The 17,645-nt window shown below is 40.3% G+C and overlaps 1 protein-coding gene across 1 annotated transcript in view; it reads right to left on the reverse strand.

The window, feature by feature from the left end:
• The window catches only part of LOC119649757 (serine protease inhibitor 77Ba-like), a 38,844-nt gene extending 28,073 nt beyond the window's left edge, over window positions 1-10,771 (reverse strand). Inside the window, exon 1 of the mRNA XM_038052051.1 lies at window positions 10,409-10,771. Within this exon, the coding sequence (XP_037907979.1) occupies window positions 10,409-10,424 (16 nt within the window). The 5' untranslated portion in view covers window positions 10,425-10,771. The remainder of the gene's footprint in view (window positions 1-10,408) is intronic.
• Window positions 10,772-17,645: the final 6,874 nt, after the last annotated feature.

Consider the following 17,645-nt stretch of genomic DNA (forward strand, 5'->3'; position numbering starts at 1 on the left):
GAATTGGGTTCGTTTATCGAATGTCGAAATATGTTTCAGCTGTTCCACTTGAGTGCATTGATAGCCAAGATGATTTCACTTTTGTTTAGAGGAGCAGTCGGTATCCCCATGTTACGGTAACTAGCCATTTCATCTACAAAAGGTAGGGCTTCATTAGATAATACAAGGTTGAAAACCGTGGTGAAATGTTCCTTCCACTTCTAAAGCTATTCGCCATCGTGGACAATCGACTGATAGCATCCTTGAGCAGAGCGTCCAAAAATGACCACTTGCAAGTTCTTTTGTGATGCGGTATACGGTACCCAAACCACTATTATTTGCGGCAGCCTTTACTGGTCAGGGTTTTTTATGTCTCGGCGCGTGCCGCATTGCACTTCCCGAGATTCTAAGCACTATCGGAGCTCAAACGCATTCCCTTTGCCTCCATATGTCCCGGCAACAAGACCTCTCCACAGTCAGCCAGATCTTATATTGCATTCACTATGTATATATAATAATGTAAATTTAAAAATAAATATTATACAATAAAAATTTTTTATTCGCATTTTAATGTCCAAAAATTTAAAAATTTAAACAGCTAATGCTAGCCTGTTTTTCGGGAGAAAAACTGGTAAAAAATTCACTTTTTCAAGGTTATTTCGCTATGTTTCCACAAGTGTGCGGTGTAAATGAAGCCAAACACTAGTTTCGTTGCAACTAATTTGTGTTGCCTGCAAATGTTTTGTATGCTACGATTTGCGGCAGACAAAATTAATATTTGTTTAATCAACTAAGCAAAGTAGCCGACACGCATCCATGGGAATGAACAAATAATGATATATAACGAATAAATAGTATCACAATGTCAAAGCCAAGGAGAAAGAAAGCACTTTGCATCGGGAACACGTACTTTCCAATGGGTAGAGTGCCTACGAAAAAGTATCAAGGATCATCAGGAGTGAGAATGTAGGACTGTAATCCGCAGCGTCATGTCCATAGGCTATTTAGGTAGTTTCAGTGGTCGAAAGAACCACAAAATAACGGTTTAGCAAACCAATAATTAAAGAATCTACACGAACATCTCCGGTAAAGAATGTACCGAGTTCCGGGTGCATATGAACTATTTTGAAAAGTCAAGCATCAAATGCTGTTTGATCTTCCCAAATCTTTAACTACCACTAAATTCATTTAAAAAATTGTTGAAAGTCGACCAAACTAATAAGTTTAAACTGCGACCAATCCTACAGAGAAAACCGACAGTTTAGATCATCAACTGGGCTAAGGGGGGATAAGGAAACAGAGTACAACTTTGAAATAATAAAAAACTTGTTGTTTTTTTTTCGCTGGTGTGGATATTTATTCTTGCAAATACCGATATTTCGGGAACCACTTGTTAGCACTGATGAAGGGAACAAGTGGTTCCCGAAATATCGGTCTTTGCAAGAATGAATATCTACACCAGCGAAAAAGAAACAACAAATTTTTTTATTATTTCAAATAATTAATCGTTGGAAATACCGCATAATTACACTCAGAGAGTACAACCGTTCAATGTTTAACGGCCTCTAAGACAGGAAAAATTTGGGCACGGTCCGAATAATCGGTAGGATAGAGCGTAAAGGTCCTACTATACAACCAACTTTTCATATAAACTTAATATTCTACATAATAAATCGTAGATCAATCGGCGTTCGGGTCATTCCCATCAATTTAGATATTCAAAACAGATTAGATGACCGTATGGGCGCCTCTCGCAATTTCTCAACGACATTCGTTTCGAATGTCCTCATTTCGGACGTGATTATAGCGTGTTATGTCACTGATCCAATGCAACATATTTGACTCCATTATCGGTTCCTGGCAACATGCCCCAGCTCTAGCGAGTTTGTTTGCCTCCTTTCCAAATTCAGAGCCAGAGTAAGAATGTCAACGTCCATTAAATCCATCCCCTTCCTCCCGACTAGCATGAAGAACTTCACTGACATCGAGAAGAAAAATTATCGATGATAAAATGGAACCCCGGTGTACGCTTGGGATTTTTGTTTTGGACATTCAATTCCCCTGAGATTTTACCGCGTTTTCGATAAAATGGCAGTAAATTGTTCCAACAAGTCGAAATAGTAGCGGTCATATTACATGCATAGGTACATACAGAGAATGATTGCGGCGAAAACTAATGTGAGAACCAGGAGATTCGAATATCTTTGGTAGTGCAGAGGCTGACTGTTTAGTTCGCCAAACTTAAAAGAGCTCGCTTTTAGTTTTATAAAAAATAAAGTCGTAAGGATTCATCTTTTATGAATGAACTTTTTATCTCGCAAGAATCCCAAGACTATTAATTGAGATAAATTGGAAGAAACTTTTTTCATACAAGGATCCACCCTCTCTCTGTCTTTAGGGTACGATCCGCAAAAGTATAAGAGCAGATTAAGAATTATGTGAATAGACGTACTAGAGGTCAGTGCCATGGCCCTCATGTGGCTTGAGTGTTTAAAAATATTTTCTTAACCCAACCTAACAAATAAACAAGTCGAGAAACCGGAAGCTTGACGCTTCAGGTATAAAAGGTTTTGTCTTTCCCTATGTGAGGATCATAACGTAGTTCTCCATTGGCTGATAGGATTCACCCGAGATATTTGAATTGCTCAGTTCTGGGCAGGTTATTGCCATTGCCAGAGCTGAGCGATTTAAATATATCGAGGGGCAGGTTACTGCCATTGCCAAAACTCAGCGATTTAAATATCTGGGGTCAATGCTATCAGCCAATGGAGAACTGCGTAAGGAAATTGTTTCACGCATTAATGCAACCTGGATCTGTGCATTCCACAACTGGTGTTCTTTGTAATCGACGTAGCGCACGTCCCAAATCCAAAATTTACTGCAATGTCGTCCGTCTGCCGCTGTCTGTAGTTCTGATTGTTGGCCGACTATAAAAAACAATGAACGGCGTCTTGCGGTAATGGAAACAAAGATGTTGCATTGCACTGGTGGCGTAACACGTTTTGATCACATTTGAAATGAGGATATCCGTGATCGATATGGGTTTGCACCTATCGTGGAAAAACTGCGAGAGAGGCGTTTTCGATGGTGTAGTCATGTAATTCACGCTAACGAGAATTCACTTACCAATATTGGTCTGAATAACGAAGTCAATTTTAAGCAACCAAAGAGCCGGCCGGAAAAACGGTGGCTTGATACGCTGGATGGGAATTTAAAGGCCTCGCGATTATAATATATTATAATCAGGCATTTGATAAAATAATATGACGAAACCGATCACGACGAGCCGACCCCGCTTGTGAACGGGACAGCTCCGTGTCACATAGCTAAAAATTCCATCGCCCTCTATTTTTTAGAAAGCGATTTAAATAAATCATTTGCTGGAAAGCCCTGTATTGATAATAGTCAACCTCATATGCGTCACACTCTGAGTTTAATACTATTAGCAAATGCCAAGAATGTAACCTACATCAAATATAAAAAAAGGCTGGGGAGAATTAGATTTTTCTTCAATGGAATTTTAATATTTCACTCGAATGTCAATTATTCTCGTTAATTATGACGTCAGCATCTTATTTGCATGGTTTTGGAAGCAGTTAATTCGCGCGGAATTGCTAACTTTGAACTGCTCTAATTTTGGCGTTAATGGCCACCTAGATACGTATATACGAAATATTGTCCTTTATGCTGGTGCAAAATCCTAGGACGAATTTAGGGCGGGTTTTTCAGTAAATTTCTAAAAGTTAGTTATATACTATTAGTAAGTTTATTTGAGCAGATATCGGAATGGGACATATTTTGAGGCCTAGATCTCATCTAAGCGCACCACCCTGATTCTTCGGATTTTTAGGTTGGATAGTTTCCGAAAATGAGTCCTGTCTCACTTTAAGTGTGTACATTTTGACTCCTTACCCTCCACCCCCCCCCCCCCGCCTCCGCCTCCTTTTAATTGATACCTTACACGACTATATCTGGTGAAAAAGTTGTTTGAATACCCCCTTTGCATATATGGAGAGCCCTCCTTTAAACTCTACTTAAATTTATGCCACTCGCTGTATGCGTGGGATTTCCCATTAGTTAATTTCGTTCGGATCGGTTTGGAGAAAAGTGCGTGTGACAGACAGACAGACATTGAATCGATTCTAAAAAGGTTTTTTTTACACAAAACCTTGAAAACCATTGCAAATTTTGTTTATATTACAGAAATTTGTTATATGTTTCTTATCTATGAAGACCCGACAAAATTTAAGATAATTTAAGAAATAATTTAATCAGGTCTGGTAAAACGGGAGTGGAAGGGGAGATTCCGGAACTTTTATCGTGGGCTTCAAATAGAAATTTTAACAAATAGAAGGGATATATGGGCAGGGATAATAACAATTTTCACTGCGGGCCAAATTTTTCGCATAATTTTCAGCTCAGACCCGGATTTCCTCTCTACGACCCTAAATTTAACCATTGTCTACCATTAATTGTTAGAATTAGGAAATTTACTCTTACATTTTTTTTATAATTACTGCAAATTATATTAACGCTGTATTCACCTTTTTATGTAAAATATTATTATTGACATATATACTAAAGTACACTCTCGTATGTAGGACATTTCTACTAATAAACACAGAACATGCGCGTGAGGAACTACATATGTATGTTAATATGTAGATGTTGCTACTAAAAGTATGATCAGTGCCAATGTCTGATGAGACAATTTGAATGAATTATCGGTGTCATAGCATGAGTAATGAGAATTGAGGATTAATTCAAAGAAATATATACATACATATTTCAATAAGGTTACTAGCCCCATGCCAGACTTAATAGAGGATTAGAAAAATATTCAACAATGCCAGTGTGACTACATCTAGGCAGCCTTTTCAAACTTTCGTTGCTAAGCAATGCCTTGAGAAAGAAGTTTGATTAGAATCTAAGCATAAAATTGTAACACTCATCCGCAACACGGTATCAGGTCGTTACCCAAGCAATATTATACTTTAGCCGCATGGGATATGCTATAATATATCAGTGCAAATAGATGACGTAACCATGATGTCAGATTTATTTCAATCTTCTTTGACTCAAAGAATGGGAATGATTCAAATGAAAAGAAAAAACCCGCAAAAAGAACACAATTAGTGCATGCCTTTTGAAATTCCGAAATCATCATCATCATCAACGGCGCAACAACCGGTATCCGGTCTAGGCCTGCCTTAATAAGGAACTCCAGACATCCCGGTTTTGCACCGAGGTCCACCAATTCGATATCCCTAAAAGCTGTCTGGCGTCCTGACCCACGCCATCGCTCCATCGTAGGCAGGGTCTGCCTCGTCTTCTTTTCCTACCATAGATATTGCCCTTATAGACTTTCCGGGTGGGATCATCTTCATTCATACGGATTAAGTGACCCGCCCACCGTAACCTATTGAGCCGGATTTTATCCACAACCGGACGGTCATGGTATCGCTCATAGATTTCGTCATTGTGTAGGCTACGGAAATTCCGAAATATAGGAATAAAACAATAACCAGGTGTCACTACCTCATGAGAGGCTAACATATATGTAAATAGAAGTCGAAGATAAGGCAAAAAAGGATGCATTTTATAACAAATTTAAAAAGGTAGCGTCCATATCTGCACTTTGCAAGAAACTCGGTAGTATGTTATCAGGGTGATAAATGGGACCTCGCGGTAATGAAAATGAAGATGTTGCCTTGGATTAGTAGAATAAATGCGATGGTCAGGTTCGAAATGAGGACACCCATGATTGATGTGAGTTTGCATCCATCATGGAAGAAGAAGAAGAACTCATAGAAACGAAGTCATAGGGAAACGACTCAAAGTCCGGTCCAAACTGCGATGGTACAATACGCTAGATGGTTATTTGAGAGCCTCTAGACTGAAACCGGACAAGCCTATGATCGAGAAAACTGGCGAATCTGGCCTAGAGAAGACGTCCCCGATACCGAAGGGGAGAAACACTAAAGAGGAAGAAAAATGACGTTCAAACACTCATCGTAACAAGAAATAAACGTTCAAATTAATAACAGAAGTTCAATTATCACATGGGGTTGGAAGACACTCTAAAAAACAGCCAGCTTCGATTCGAAGTCAGAATGATGTTGTTTTTTTTCAACAACAACCGGAATTTTAAAGGTTAAAACCTTAAGGTGAAACAGTAAGCCATAAGGACGTTAAAAAAATAAGACCTGTGACTAGACAAGCCATGATTCTTCCTTGCTCAGCCACCCTACTCATCATCTGATTTTTTTTTGCTATAAATTTTAAATGATTACTGAAAGGAAGCCATGTTCAGTCAATTGGTGACATCACAACAAATTCACCACGGTCCTTAAAAGCCATCTTAAAGGGATTTATCTAGAGCAGCATCAAGAAATGGAAACATTATTGCGAAGTGTTGGAAAAGGAGCAGAGTTGAAAATAAGTATTAGTCTGATGGGCCACCGCACTTTACATGTCCACAATAATGGAACAAACATAGAAAAAGTCGAACTATTTCTATATTTGGGTAGCGTACAATAAAAGTAAACTGGGAAAAGTGGAGCAGGCTAAGAATGTGTAATCCTATGGATGAAAAAAAAAATGGAAAGAGCGCGAGAAATTACGTTGGGTAGTAGGAAATTCATCGGAGAAAATCAACCACCATAGTTTAGCTTACTTTTTCGATTGGGTAGTTTCTGAGAATAGATTCTTGAAAGAAATGACCACCCACCTATCCAATAGACGTCAAAACTAAGACCGGCTTCGAAAAGTACTAACCGAGGCCTTTCATTTGATCCATGGCTATATTTGGTGAAAGAAAATGTACCTGACCTTGTATTTGACAATCCATGGTCTATTAAACGATTGTCTATCATTTTTGGACATTTTCTCGCCGTCACGCCGACAAGAAAGACGTTCCCTATGAGATCATCGTATCTCAAAATCGGTGGTTGATTACTGCCCTATGAATCAAGCCAGCGTTAAAACAACGCGAAGAGCGCACTGGCCGTCGCGAATTAAAATTAACGAATCTCGAAGAAACATTGTATGAAGCTAAAAACAAGATCAACAAACCCGAGATATATGACTTTGGAATGACGATATTCCAATGAAGCATTTACCATAAGCTTCTTGTCTCGCCACCGTATCTGAACGAGACAAAGGCTAAAGGAATTATTACGAAATAAATGGGTTCCCCTTTTTCTTTAGCCTTTAGTCCTATTCGCCATTTCGTACTATCTAAGGTCGTATTTGAATGCAATCCCGAAGCTTTCAAATCCCCATCCAGCATATGAAGCAATCGTTGTTTCGGCCGTTTAACATCCAATTCGATGCTCAAACCAGTGAATTCTCATTAGCACGAATTATATGACCATTCCATCGAAGACCCCTCTCTTGGGATTTTTCCAAGATTGGTGGAACAGATATCGTCATTTAGAATTAGATCAAGGCGTGCATCCAACGCAACATCTACGTCTCCATTACCGCAAGACGCCGTTCGTTGTCTTTTGTAATCGACCAACACCCAGAACCATAGACGGCTGCAGGGCGAACTTAACTGCGATAAATTTTAGACTTAGATGTTCGTTGAATCGACGATCACAAAGAATACCAGTTGTGGAACGCTACTTCATCCAGATTGCGCTAATGCGTGACACAATTTCATAGCGTAGTTCTCCATTGGCTGATAGCATTGTTCCGCGATATTTAAATTACTCAGCTCTGGGCAGGTAACGGTAAAAAAAATTCAGTTTTATTCAGATTCAATCTGAGACTCTGTTGCGTCATCATCATACCATTTCTGAACACGTTGCTCCCACAGTGTGTATTGCGTCAGTAGTTCCACAGGTCTTGACAAAACCCCGTTTGATTCACGGTTGTTTGAACGATGTCGTGAATACGCTGGCTAAGGATGCATTCAAAAGCCTTCATGGTATGGGAAAGTAACCCGATTGGACGGTAATTTGAACATTCTGCTGGATTACCTTTCTTTTTCCATAATGGAACGGTGGTGCCAAAATGTATAGACAGCGACATAGGACGAAAATCTCATGAGGAAACAAATTATGTGACCCTTTTAAAATTGTTAAACCAATCTAATTTTGTTTCTATTTCGGCCTCTCGAGAAAACCTCGAGCCCGGGAGAAATCTTCACCTTTTCTTCAGCTTTTCTACGGGTCTGATAACAATACAAAAGAAATATGTAGGAAATTGTTGCCCTACATCTTCAAAACTAATAATATAACACTGAGGCTCTTTGTCTAACGTTTTATACAATATGCAATTTCGTCTTTAGTTTTACACTAAGATAACACGCGTGTTCTTATAAATGCTCTGTCAATCACAAAGTTCAACAAATCAAAGCACGAGTTAGTCAAACATCCAACTTATTTAACCAGTATGGATCTCAATGACATCTCTCTCTGGAGAAATACCAACAAATGTTTCGCAAAAGGATTTTTTTCCAAATATAAAAAGATACTATTACATCATAGATTATGTTTTGTTTTGGAGGCGTATCCAAATCGTTAATTAAGAATGATACGTATACATCGATTATTGAATTGAAATTCAAATAAAAAAATACAGCGAGTCTAGGGTCGAAGCTTCACAGAACCTGTTTATTGCAACTATGGAAAACTCATTTGTTCGCGAAGAAAACAAGGCCTCAGAACCAGTTCGGCCGACCTACCGCAATGGGTTACAAGACATTTTAACTTTGTTACATTTTTGATAAAAATTGTTAAGTGATTTCGATAAGAATCCAAGTTTTCCGAAATTTATTCTCAAATAAAATTATTCAGGATCCAGTGCAAGATTTTAGAAACATAGACGAAAAGGCTTTCTTTTATAGGTTTCTTATTGCTCCGTTATTCAAATTTTCAAATGGAACAGGTATCCATTTCGAATTTTGAATCTTACAACCTTGTTTTTCATGAGTTATAATTTAAACTTTTTTTCCTATTCGAATCTCTAAAAAGATCTGCTAATGAAGTACAAACATACAAAAAAAGGAAGAAAACGACGAAAGCAAAGTTAAGATAAGAAGGGATATTGCTTCGTATCTTGTATCTGTAGCGGACAGAAAGCATATTTGGATGGGATAGTATAATATAGAGAGTTTTCGAATAGAAGCTAAGACTGATATTACAAATGAGATTGTAGTCCTAGCATTGAAGTTAGTTTCATATAGCACTACGATGTCTGCATAAATGATTCACAAATATAAAGGGAATCAACCCAGCCGATAACAATGCGCCAAACGTGACAATAATAACGTTTTCAAAACAATATATGACTAAATATTTCCAATAGCACCAGAACAGAAACTAATGCCCACGGAAATTTAGGATTATACATATGTATATCAGATAAAGTGAACTCGGAGACTTGACAGACCACCCTCAGACAGTAGCACGTGAATGGGCGGTTTTCCAGTTTGCCGACAATACCAGTTGCTAGAGGCGCTTCTTGCAATGTTTCTACACAAGATTTTCATTTTACAGCCAGTAAGTGAATGCAAAAAGTAAACTACAAAATTGCGAAACACCACCCGCACCTTGATAATATTCAAGCAATTTTACCATATAGTAAACAGTCTTTAAGGGCAGCCTTAGTGATTCACGGACTAAGTTTTGGGTCATCAGTTTTGCTTGAAGGCGTCGACATAAGATTAGAATTGGATAGTCCATATAGTTCCTGATTATTGCTAAATTGCAACTATTTTCGTCAGTGCTGTAAGACATAAGTAATGGGTTTCTCATAACCATTAGTCATGCCGGAACTAACAAGCAGTCCCTGTCTACTGCATAAATGTCTCACATGCAAAACTACTTATGAACAACACGACTTTTATTTCAGAGACTTTTAAGTACCCCCTTAAGTTATATTGCTTGGTGTATGAATAATCGGCTTTCCCCAACTTTTAGCAAACAGACACTGGCGATGGATATGACTTTTCCAGTTTATTGTTTTCGTGAGCATGCGGTAACCAAGATCGCAATCATCATACACGACCCGATGCTTGCACAGTGGAAGAACCTCGAAGCCTCGCAGCTCAAATCCAATCGTGACGTAAAATGTTTAATTGGTTCGGGTAAAACTCGTTCAGAGAGTAGTTGAAATCCACCCATCACACATAGTTAATATAACAAATAATTACAAGTATTTACATATGGTGAAGGCAAAAAAGAGCAGTGTGAAGGTCAAGCTGGAATTGCTCGCTTCTACTGCTCATCGGGCTCATGGTTGATTTCGGGTAAAAAAGTAACGTCTTAATAATGTTAGTGATGGGAAGACGTTAGCAAAACTGTAAAAAACAAGGTCTGATTCAGAGAGATTAGACGGAAAACTCCGAACGTTACAGTTAGGCGCTATACACTCGTACAGCAGGTTCAGGCGCATCGGCCATGGAAAACCACATACTTACACTTGGTTATAGACATGTTCGGAATACACTTAAATATTTTATCTCGACGGGAAATCACACAAACTAGCTAACAACAGACGCAGAACCCGCTTTACTTCTTCGCATTATTTGCGCGCAATGAGATGTATTACCGCTGAACTATCACCTTATTCACTACGGCACGGTACAGTCAAAGAATGGCGAAAAACTAATATCAATTATCGATCAATTAATCAATTGAAGGCGGCTTGAGGTACTTTGGCTGTCCAAATTACGTGCTTGTCCGGCGATACACTGAATAACACTCGTAATTTTCTGGTCCCAACCACTCGCATACATTCTTCGCCACTTTTGGTGGTTGCTCGTCGCGCTCTTAGCAGAGGAAATGTTACGCTAAGCAGACAGCAATGTTGAAGATACAAGATGAATGTTGCTCGCGGATCTGGGCTCGCGAGAGGGAGTACATACATATGTAGCAGTGCTAAGTCGGAGCGACGGAAGAAGTCACCGATCACCTAGCATAACCTTATCAGTGTCCGTTCTAGCAATGGTTGTGAGAGAGTCATCCGCGAGTTGCTAAACATCTCAGCTTCCGTTTGCAAGCAATCCATCCCAGAAGTTCGAGTGCTGCTAAGTATCTGCTTCAGTTCCAGTTTAGTTCTTAACGGAACAGTAATGAGCCCTGAGTTCCAAGCAAGCGTCGACCAATCTAAAACTAAGTCTTCTGTGTTTGCCTACCTTCCCAGTTTTCCTTGTGTTGGCTTTTATGATGTCTTTCTCTCCATAGGACTGAGGTATTCTGTAGATACATATACAGATATTTATCTTCTTGCTGAATCTCATCTCAAATGGGCATGATTTTGTTGTTGGGAATTAGTTCCGAAACTGGAGTCAGAGCACTATCAGGGGCTACGAGAAAAAGTTCGGTCTACGGTAATCATGACGCAATCAATTGGAAAGACAAAAAAGATGCAAATATAAAAACTGAAATTTTCCATTATTCAATATCTAAATGCACCTATCATCCTATCATCAATTAATGACTGTATCTTGGAAGCATTTCGAGGTGATATTTCAACTTGATCAACATCAACAAATTTTTTTACAGCGGATGTACAATCTGCACTTTTGTTCGGGGGAAATGCATTTTCACGTCATACTATGTCTAGTATGTACATACATTTGATGAATAACTCGAATTTCCTCTAAGAGTTAGTGGGTTCGACATTCATATATAGACGAGGTAAGTGGCATTGGCAAATAATACGAAATGAAACAAATGATGTTCAAAAGCTGTAAAGCCGCGTTTACCAATGAAACGGTGATATCACCTCAATGCAAACTAAGGAACGGAGTGGGTAAGCTGAATTTCTTGTCCCATTGATCATCAATGGAGGACATCATTTCTGCCTAAACTGATAAATTATAACCCATAGAGAAAGGAAGGTAATGTCAATCGCCGCCTGCTCGATCTGGATGAATGCAGTTGTACGTCTCGGGTCGATCTGGTGTCAATATTGTCAGCATAGGCGAGTAGTTGAGTGGACTTAAAGAGGATCGTACCTCTTGCATTTACCTCAGCATCACGGATCACTTTCTCCAGGGCCGTTATTGATGTCGAATGGTCTTGAAAGTGATCCTGCTGTTTTTATCTGGCCTCGCACATTGGTCAGGGTCAGCCTAGTCAGTCTTATCAATTTGGTCGGGATACCGAATTCTCTCATGGCCGTGTACAATTTTACCCTGGCTATGCTATCATAGGCGGCTTTAAAGTCGATGAATAGATGGTGCAACTGGTGTCCATATTCCAACAGTTTTTCCATCGCTTGTCGTAGAGAGAAAATCTGATCTATTGCCGATTTGCATGGAGTGAAGCCTCTTTGGTATGGGCCAATGATGTTCTGGGCGTATGGGGCTATAGCGGAGAATATCTTATAGATGGTACTCAGCAACGTGATACCTCTATATTGCTGCACTGTTTGATATCTCCCTTTTTATGTATGAGACAGATAATGCCTCGTTGTCAATCGTCAGGCATTGATTCACTGTCCCATATCTTGAGCACAAGTTGATGAACCACTTGGTGTAATTGGTCACATCCGTATTTACCCAATTCGACTGTAATTCCATTGGCTCCTGGCAACTTATGATTTTTTAGCCGATGAATTGCACGAACTGTTTCTCCTATACTTGGTGGTGGCAGTATTTGTCTGTCGTTTTCAGTTGGCGGGACCTCCAACTCGCCGATGTTCTGGTTGTTCAGTAGTTCATCAAAGTACTCGACCCATCGCTCCAATATGCCCATTCTGTCGGAAATCAGATTTCCCTCTTTGTCTCGGCAGGATGAACATCGAGGTGTGTAAGGCTACATCCTGCTGACTTGTTGGTAAAACTTCCACCCCTGGTGCGTTTGCTCCCTGTACTTTTCGACAGACCTGTTGGTTCTCACAAGCTTCCTTTTGCCGTCTGTGAAATCGCTTCTCCGCTCGACGGATCGTGATAAGTATCCACGCGTGCCCGCCTTCTTTGAGAATATAACATTATTCGGCATACGGCATTCCCGTTACTAGCAGATATTCATCGTCGAACCAGTCGTTCCACCTTTTTTTGCGACTGCGGCCAAGTATGTTTCTGGCCGTTTCAATGATAACGTCCTTCAGGTGATTGTACTACACTATGGGGCAAAAATGAGTCAATGCTATTTGGAAATGTAAAGATGCTCTCATTATAGTACATGTGTTGAAGTTAACAGAAAAATTGATCTATTATCGTATTCTATTATGTTGGAGCAATCTATTCGTTTTGAAATTCTTTCTTTCTCTTAATCTTACTCTCAAATTTTGTACCAAGCCAAAAACTGTTCTTATAACGTTATTTGTTTTGTCCTAACACTATTGTAGGGTAGGTAGGTAGGTAGGTATCAGTGGCCGCTCCGAGGAGCCCAATTAGTGCTTTGGTGGGTTGTTTTGATGCCACAAACTCCTAAGACCGTCACTGTTGTTATGGGAGCAGGGAGGCAGAGTCCAGCCGGCTCGAATCTTCAGAGTCAGCCCGTAGCATTCACGAAGGAAGGCAGCTCTCCCTCCCTGCAGCTGGAAATCTCTCTGAGGTCCCCAAAGAATGGTTTACCCAGTGTCCGCAGCCTGACTCTAGCCAGAGCTGAGCAACCGCAGAGAAAGTGCATGAGGGTTTTCCTTCCTTCTCCGCAGTTTCGGCAATGCGAATTGTAGGGTATGCCATTGTAATGGGAAAATAAATTTTTTAACACTATTTAGTTCCAATGAGAGCCCTTAACTTCACCAGTGCCATCCGGATCAAAATTGTTAATAATAATAATCTAAGCATCCTATCCTATATACAGTTTATAGCGCTCTTACTCACCCTCAAAGCGATATCTGATGGCAGCAACAATATTGAGGGAAAGTTGAGCTGTGATTGCTTACCTGCCCGACTGACGATGATTTCGCAGCTATATTGGATGGAAGGAGTGATTTTAGCGGTTTAAAAACCAATACTGAGGATTTCAGTGTTCTCCACTTCTACAAAAAAGCCGTAAGCAACAAACAGGCGGCACCCCACACCGCTATAAACTGGTCCATTGGAAGGAGTCACATCTCCGCAATTCTGATAACCAGCAAAACTATGTCTGAGGTGAGCATACCAGACGTCAGGAAAGCGAAACGGGGATAATGGTATCTGTGCTATCTGAACGAACACCTGGAGTCGTAAAACACCCTTAAGAATACTCAGGATAGGCCCAAGTCTTCAACACCCTGCAACCAAAGAAGAGAAGAGCAGCAAAAATCAGCCCACAAGAGGGGAACACAAGAGAAAAGGAAAAGAAAGATAGTACCCAGAAGGCCAGCTATGCTATGCAGTGAAGGGCATCAGATTGATCATGCTGCTGAAAACATTTCCAGAGTAAATACAAGGGATATAATGCGGAGCGCGTATTCACTGGCATACGTTTTCGACTCTTTCGAAGTCTGAGAACACTGTGGAATGACTTAGGATCACAGTCCCTGAAATTCCAGGCTAGAAGAAAGCAGAACAGACAGGATCGAGCAGAAGAGTAAAGCGGCTGCTCACTGAGTAGTAGAAACTGAACGACTTAGACCTGAATCTTAGCTTAGCTTAAGGTGAACAGCGAAATATAGGGAAGCGCCATTTCGGAGGGGGATCCCAATGCTCCGATATTGAAGAAAAGCTTCAAGCATCGATGGAACCAATGGCCAGCACTAAGATAGTCCAACCAAACCTCCATAATACAAGAGGTGCATCTGCAATAAGTGCCGGGGCAGTTTCCAAGGGCAGCATTGCAATAATGCTAACTCAGCTGAACGTCTTGGGTTTGCAAGGAGCAAATATGTAGGTAAACACATTATTCTCAAATCCAATGGAATATATATGTCTTACATATGTATGTCCTATAGCAGTCAAAATTTCATTAAAAGGGTTACTTCTCAGGAGGTGACACCTAGATGCCACTGGAAATAGTCGTTAAACTGGTAAAGTTCTGGGAGAGGAAGGCACTACCGCTTCTTTTCGATTGCGATGCCAACGCTCATAATGGGATCTGGAGAAGCAGCGAAACCAATTGAAGAGATAAATAATTTTCTCAATTTATCTTAGCAATAAGCTAGAAATATATAATGTAGGAAGTACACCTACATTCACGATTAGCACCAAGTAAGTGTCCGGATAGCTGAGTGGTTAGAGCACAAGGCTGTCGTACGGAAGGTCGCGGTTCAAATCTCGCTGGCGGCAGTGGGATTTGTATCGTGATTTGACGTCGGATACCAGTCGACTCAGCTGTGAATGAGTACCTGAGTCAAATCAGGGTAATAATCTCGGGCGAGCGCAATGCTGACCACATTGCCTCCTACAGTCTACTGTAGTGTACCGTTACGGTCTTGAATGAAGTGCTCTAACACACTTCAAGGCCCTGATCCAATATGGATTGTTGTGCCAACGATTATTATTATTATTATTATTAAGTGGTACTAAACATAACTCTAAGAAATACTTATCATCATCAACGACGCCACAACTGGTACCCGGTCTAAGCCTGCCTTAATAAGGAACTCCAGACATCCCAGTTTTGCGCCGAGGTCCACCAATTCGATATCCCCAAAAGCTGTCTGACGTCCTGACCTACGCCATCGCTCCATCTCAGGCGTCTTCTTTTTCTACCATAAATATTGCCGTTATAGACTTTCCGGGTTGGATCATCCTCATTCATACGGATTAACTGACCCGCTCACCGTAACCTATAAAGCCGGATTTTATCCACAACCGGACGGCCATGGTATCGCTCATAGATTTCGTCATTATGTAGACTACGGAATCGTCCATCCTCATGTAGGGGGCCAAAAATTCTTCGGAGGATTCTTCTCTCGAACGCGGCCAAGAGTTCGCAATTTTTCTTACTAAGAACCCAAGTTTCCGAGGAATATATGAGGATTGGCAACATCATTGTCTTGTACAGTAAGAGCTTTGACCTTATGGTGAGACGTTTCGAGCGGAACAGTTATTGTAAGCTAACAAATATCAGTCAAGGAAACGACATTCTATGAAGGGATTGAATAAACCATAGAAACATCCCAGCTATGCAAAGCTACAGCCAAAAATTAGGCGATATTTTCTACCCGCCTGAAGAAGGAAATTCGGACATTTACCGAGAATGAGGAAGACAGAGTACATCGCACAATTCATCCCGCGGTGTCCTATCGCACGACGGAAGACATCAACATTATGCCTGACACCCTAACAACAGACAGAAAGAGGAAAATTGGGAACTAGCAAAAGAGGTATGCTCGGAACCATTTCCCACCACTGCTTCAGCGAGGCCTAGAAATCATTTCAGGATCTCTCCTAAGGGTGGTAACGTGCAGCATAGCCTTGAGATATATATCAAGGAAATAGAGACGGGTAGAGCGAGTAAGAAGGATCCTTTTCACACTAAATCTTTCAGACCACTTTTCCTGACATACTTTATACTGAAAACAATGGAGAACTGCAATAGTAAGGTCAAAAATTACCTGTGGGGCTTTAATCTGGTTCACAACAGCTAGGAAGTTGCACAAACTTCAGAAACTGGCTTGTTTATGTATCACTGAAGCAATGGGAACGTGCTCAACGGCATTCCTGGAGCGTCTTCTGGAATTGGCTCCTCTACATTTTCACATACAGATGCAGCCAAAAAAGACAATCTTCACAGTGTCCGGGCATATCAGCGAGGCGGGAAGCCCCCTAAATCGAGAAGATTGACATTCTTTCTAGGCAATATCCCAAATTAATAATTCCAAGGGATAACATGACAATGAAGATCGAACTAGGCAAATTAAGAAAGTGCGGGAACTGATTACCTGGTGCACGAATCCTTCACAAAAGAAGTAGTGGGGGTCATTAGTCCAACGGAAGCGTATTTTGAACCAATGGGTAAGCACACAGGCATATTACAGGCGGAAATATGTTATACGCCATAGATAGGTGTGCTTATTTTAACTTCGAAAGGAATTATAGTGGACGAAATAATGCGATTCTTAACGAGAGCCAGGCGGTTATCAAATTCTTGGGTCCAACCAGGTGGACTCCGAAATTGTGAAAATATGCCTTAATAGACTGAATATGCCTAGCTCGCACAATCTAGTCAATGAATCAGCAGAGGAGCTGGCCAGGAAAAAATCAGCAACTTCGCTATCAGAACCAGAACACGTTTGTGCAATCGGAAAAAGATTCATAGCCATGATGCTTAGGACGGAAGAGGAGAGGAATAGAACAGTCGTTCGCCAAGATTGTTTAAACCTCACGAAGAAGAGCCTTAGAATTATAGTAAGAATAATCACTGGTGATTTTAGGTTAAATTATTTCCTGGGAAAGCTAGAGATGCATCCATACATGTTCTGGGATAGCGCCCCTGTAACAATTAATTTCTAGGATGCAGTGCAACTTCCCCTTCACACTATTATTATTAGCGCATCTATACTTTATCTCTTTCCCCGATCACAGTAATTGGGTATATCGCATCAAACCATACTCTTTTACATGGACTTAAAAAGGCCATATTGTGTAAATAACATGGCAAAGTATACCTTATATGTACTGCAAGAATGCGCTTTAGTCAGTACCATCTGCAGCATAAAAAAAAGTTCGCATGTAAGACGTGATGGCATTTCTTACAGTAACAGTCTTGAAATTTGCAGTTTGTTGGCATATTTAATAATAATGTCCTTTTTGATTCTATAATACGACCTGA

Source organism: Hermetia illucens, chromosome 2, assembly GCF_905115235.1.
Source record: "Hermetia illucens chromosome 2, iHerIll2.2.curated.20191125, whole genome shotgun sequence".
Taxonomy (NCBI): Eukaryota; Metazoa; Arthropoda; class Insecta; order Diptera; family Stratiomyidae; genus Hermetia; species Hermetia illucens.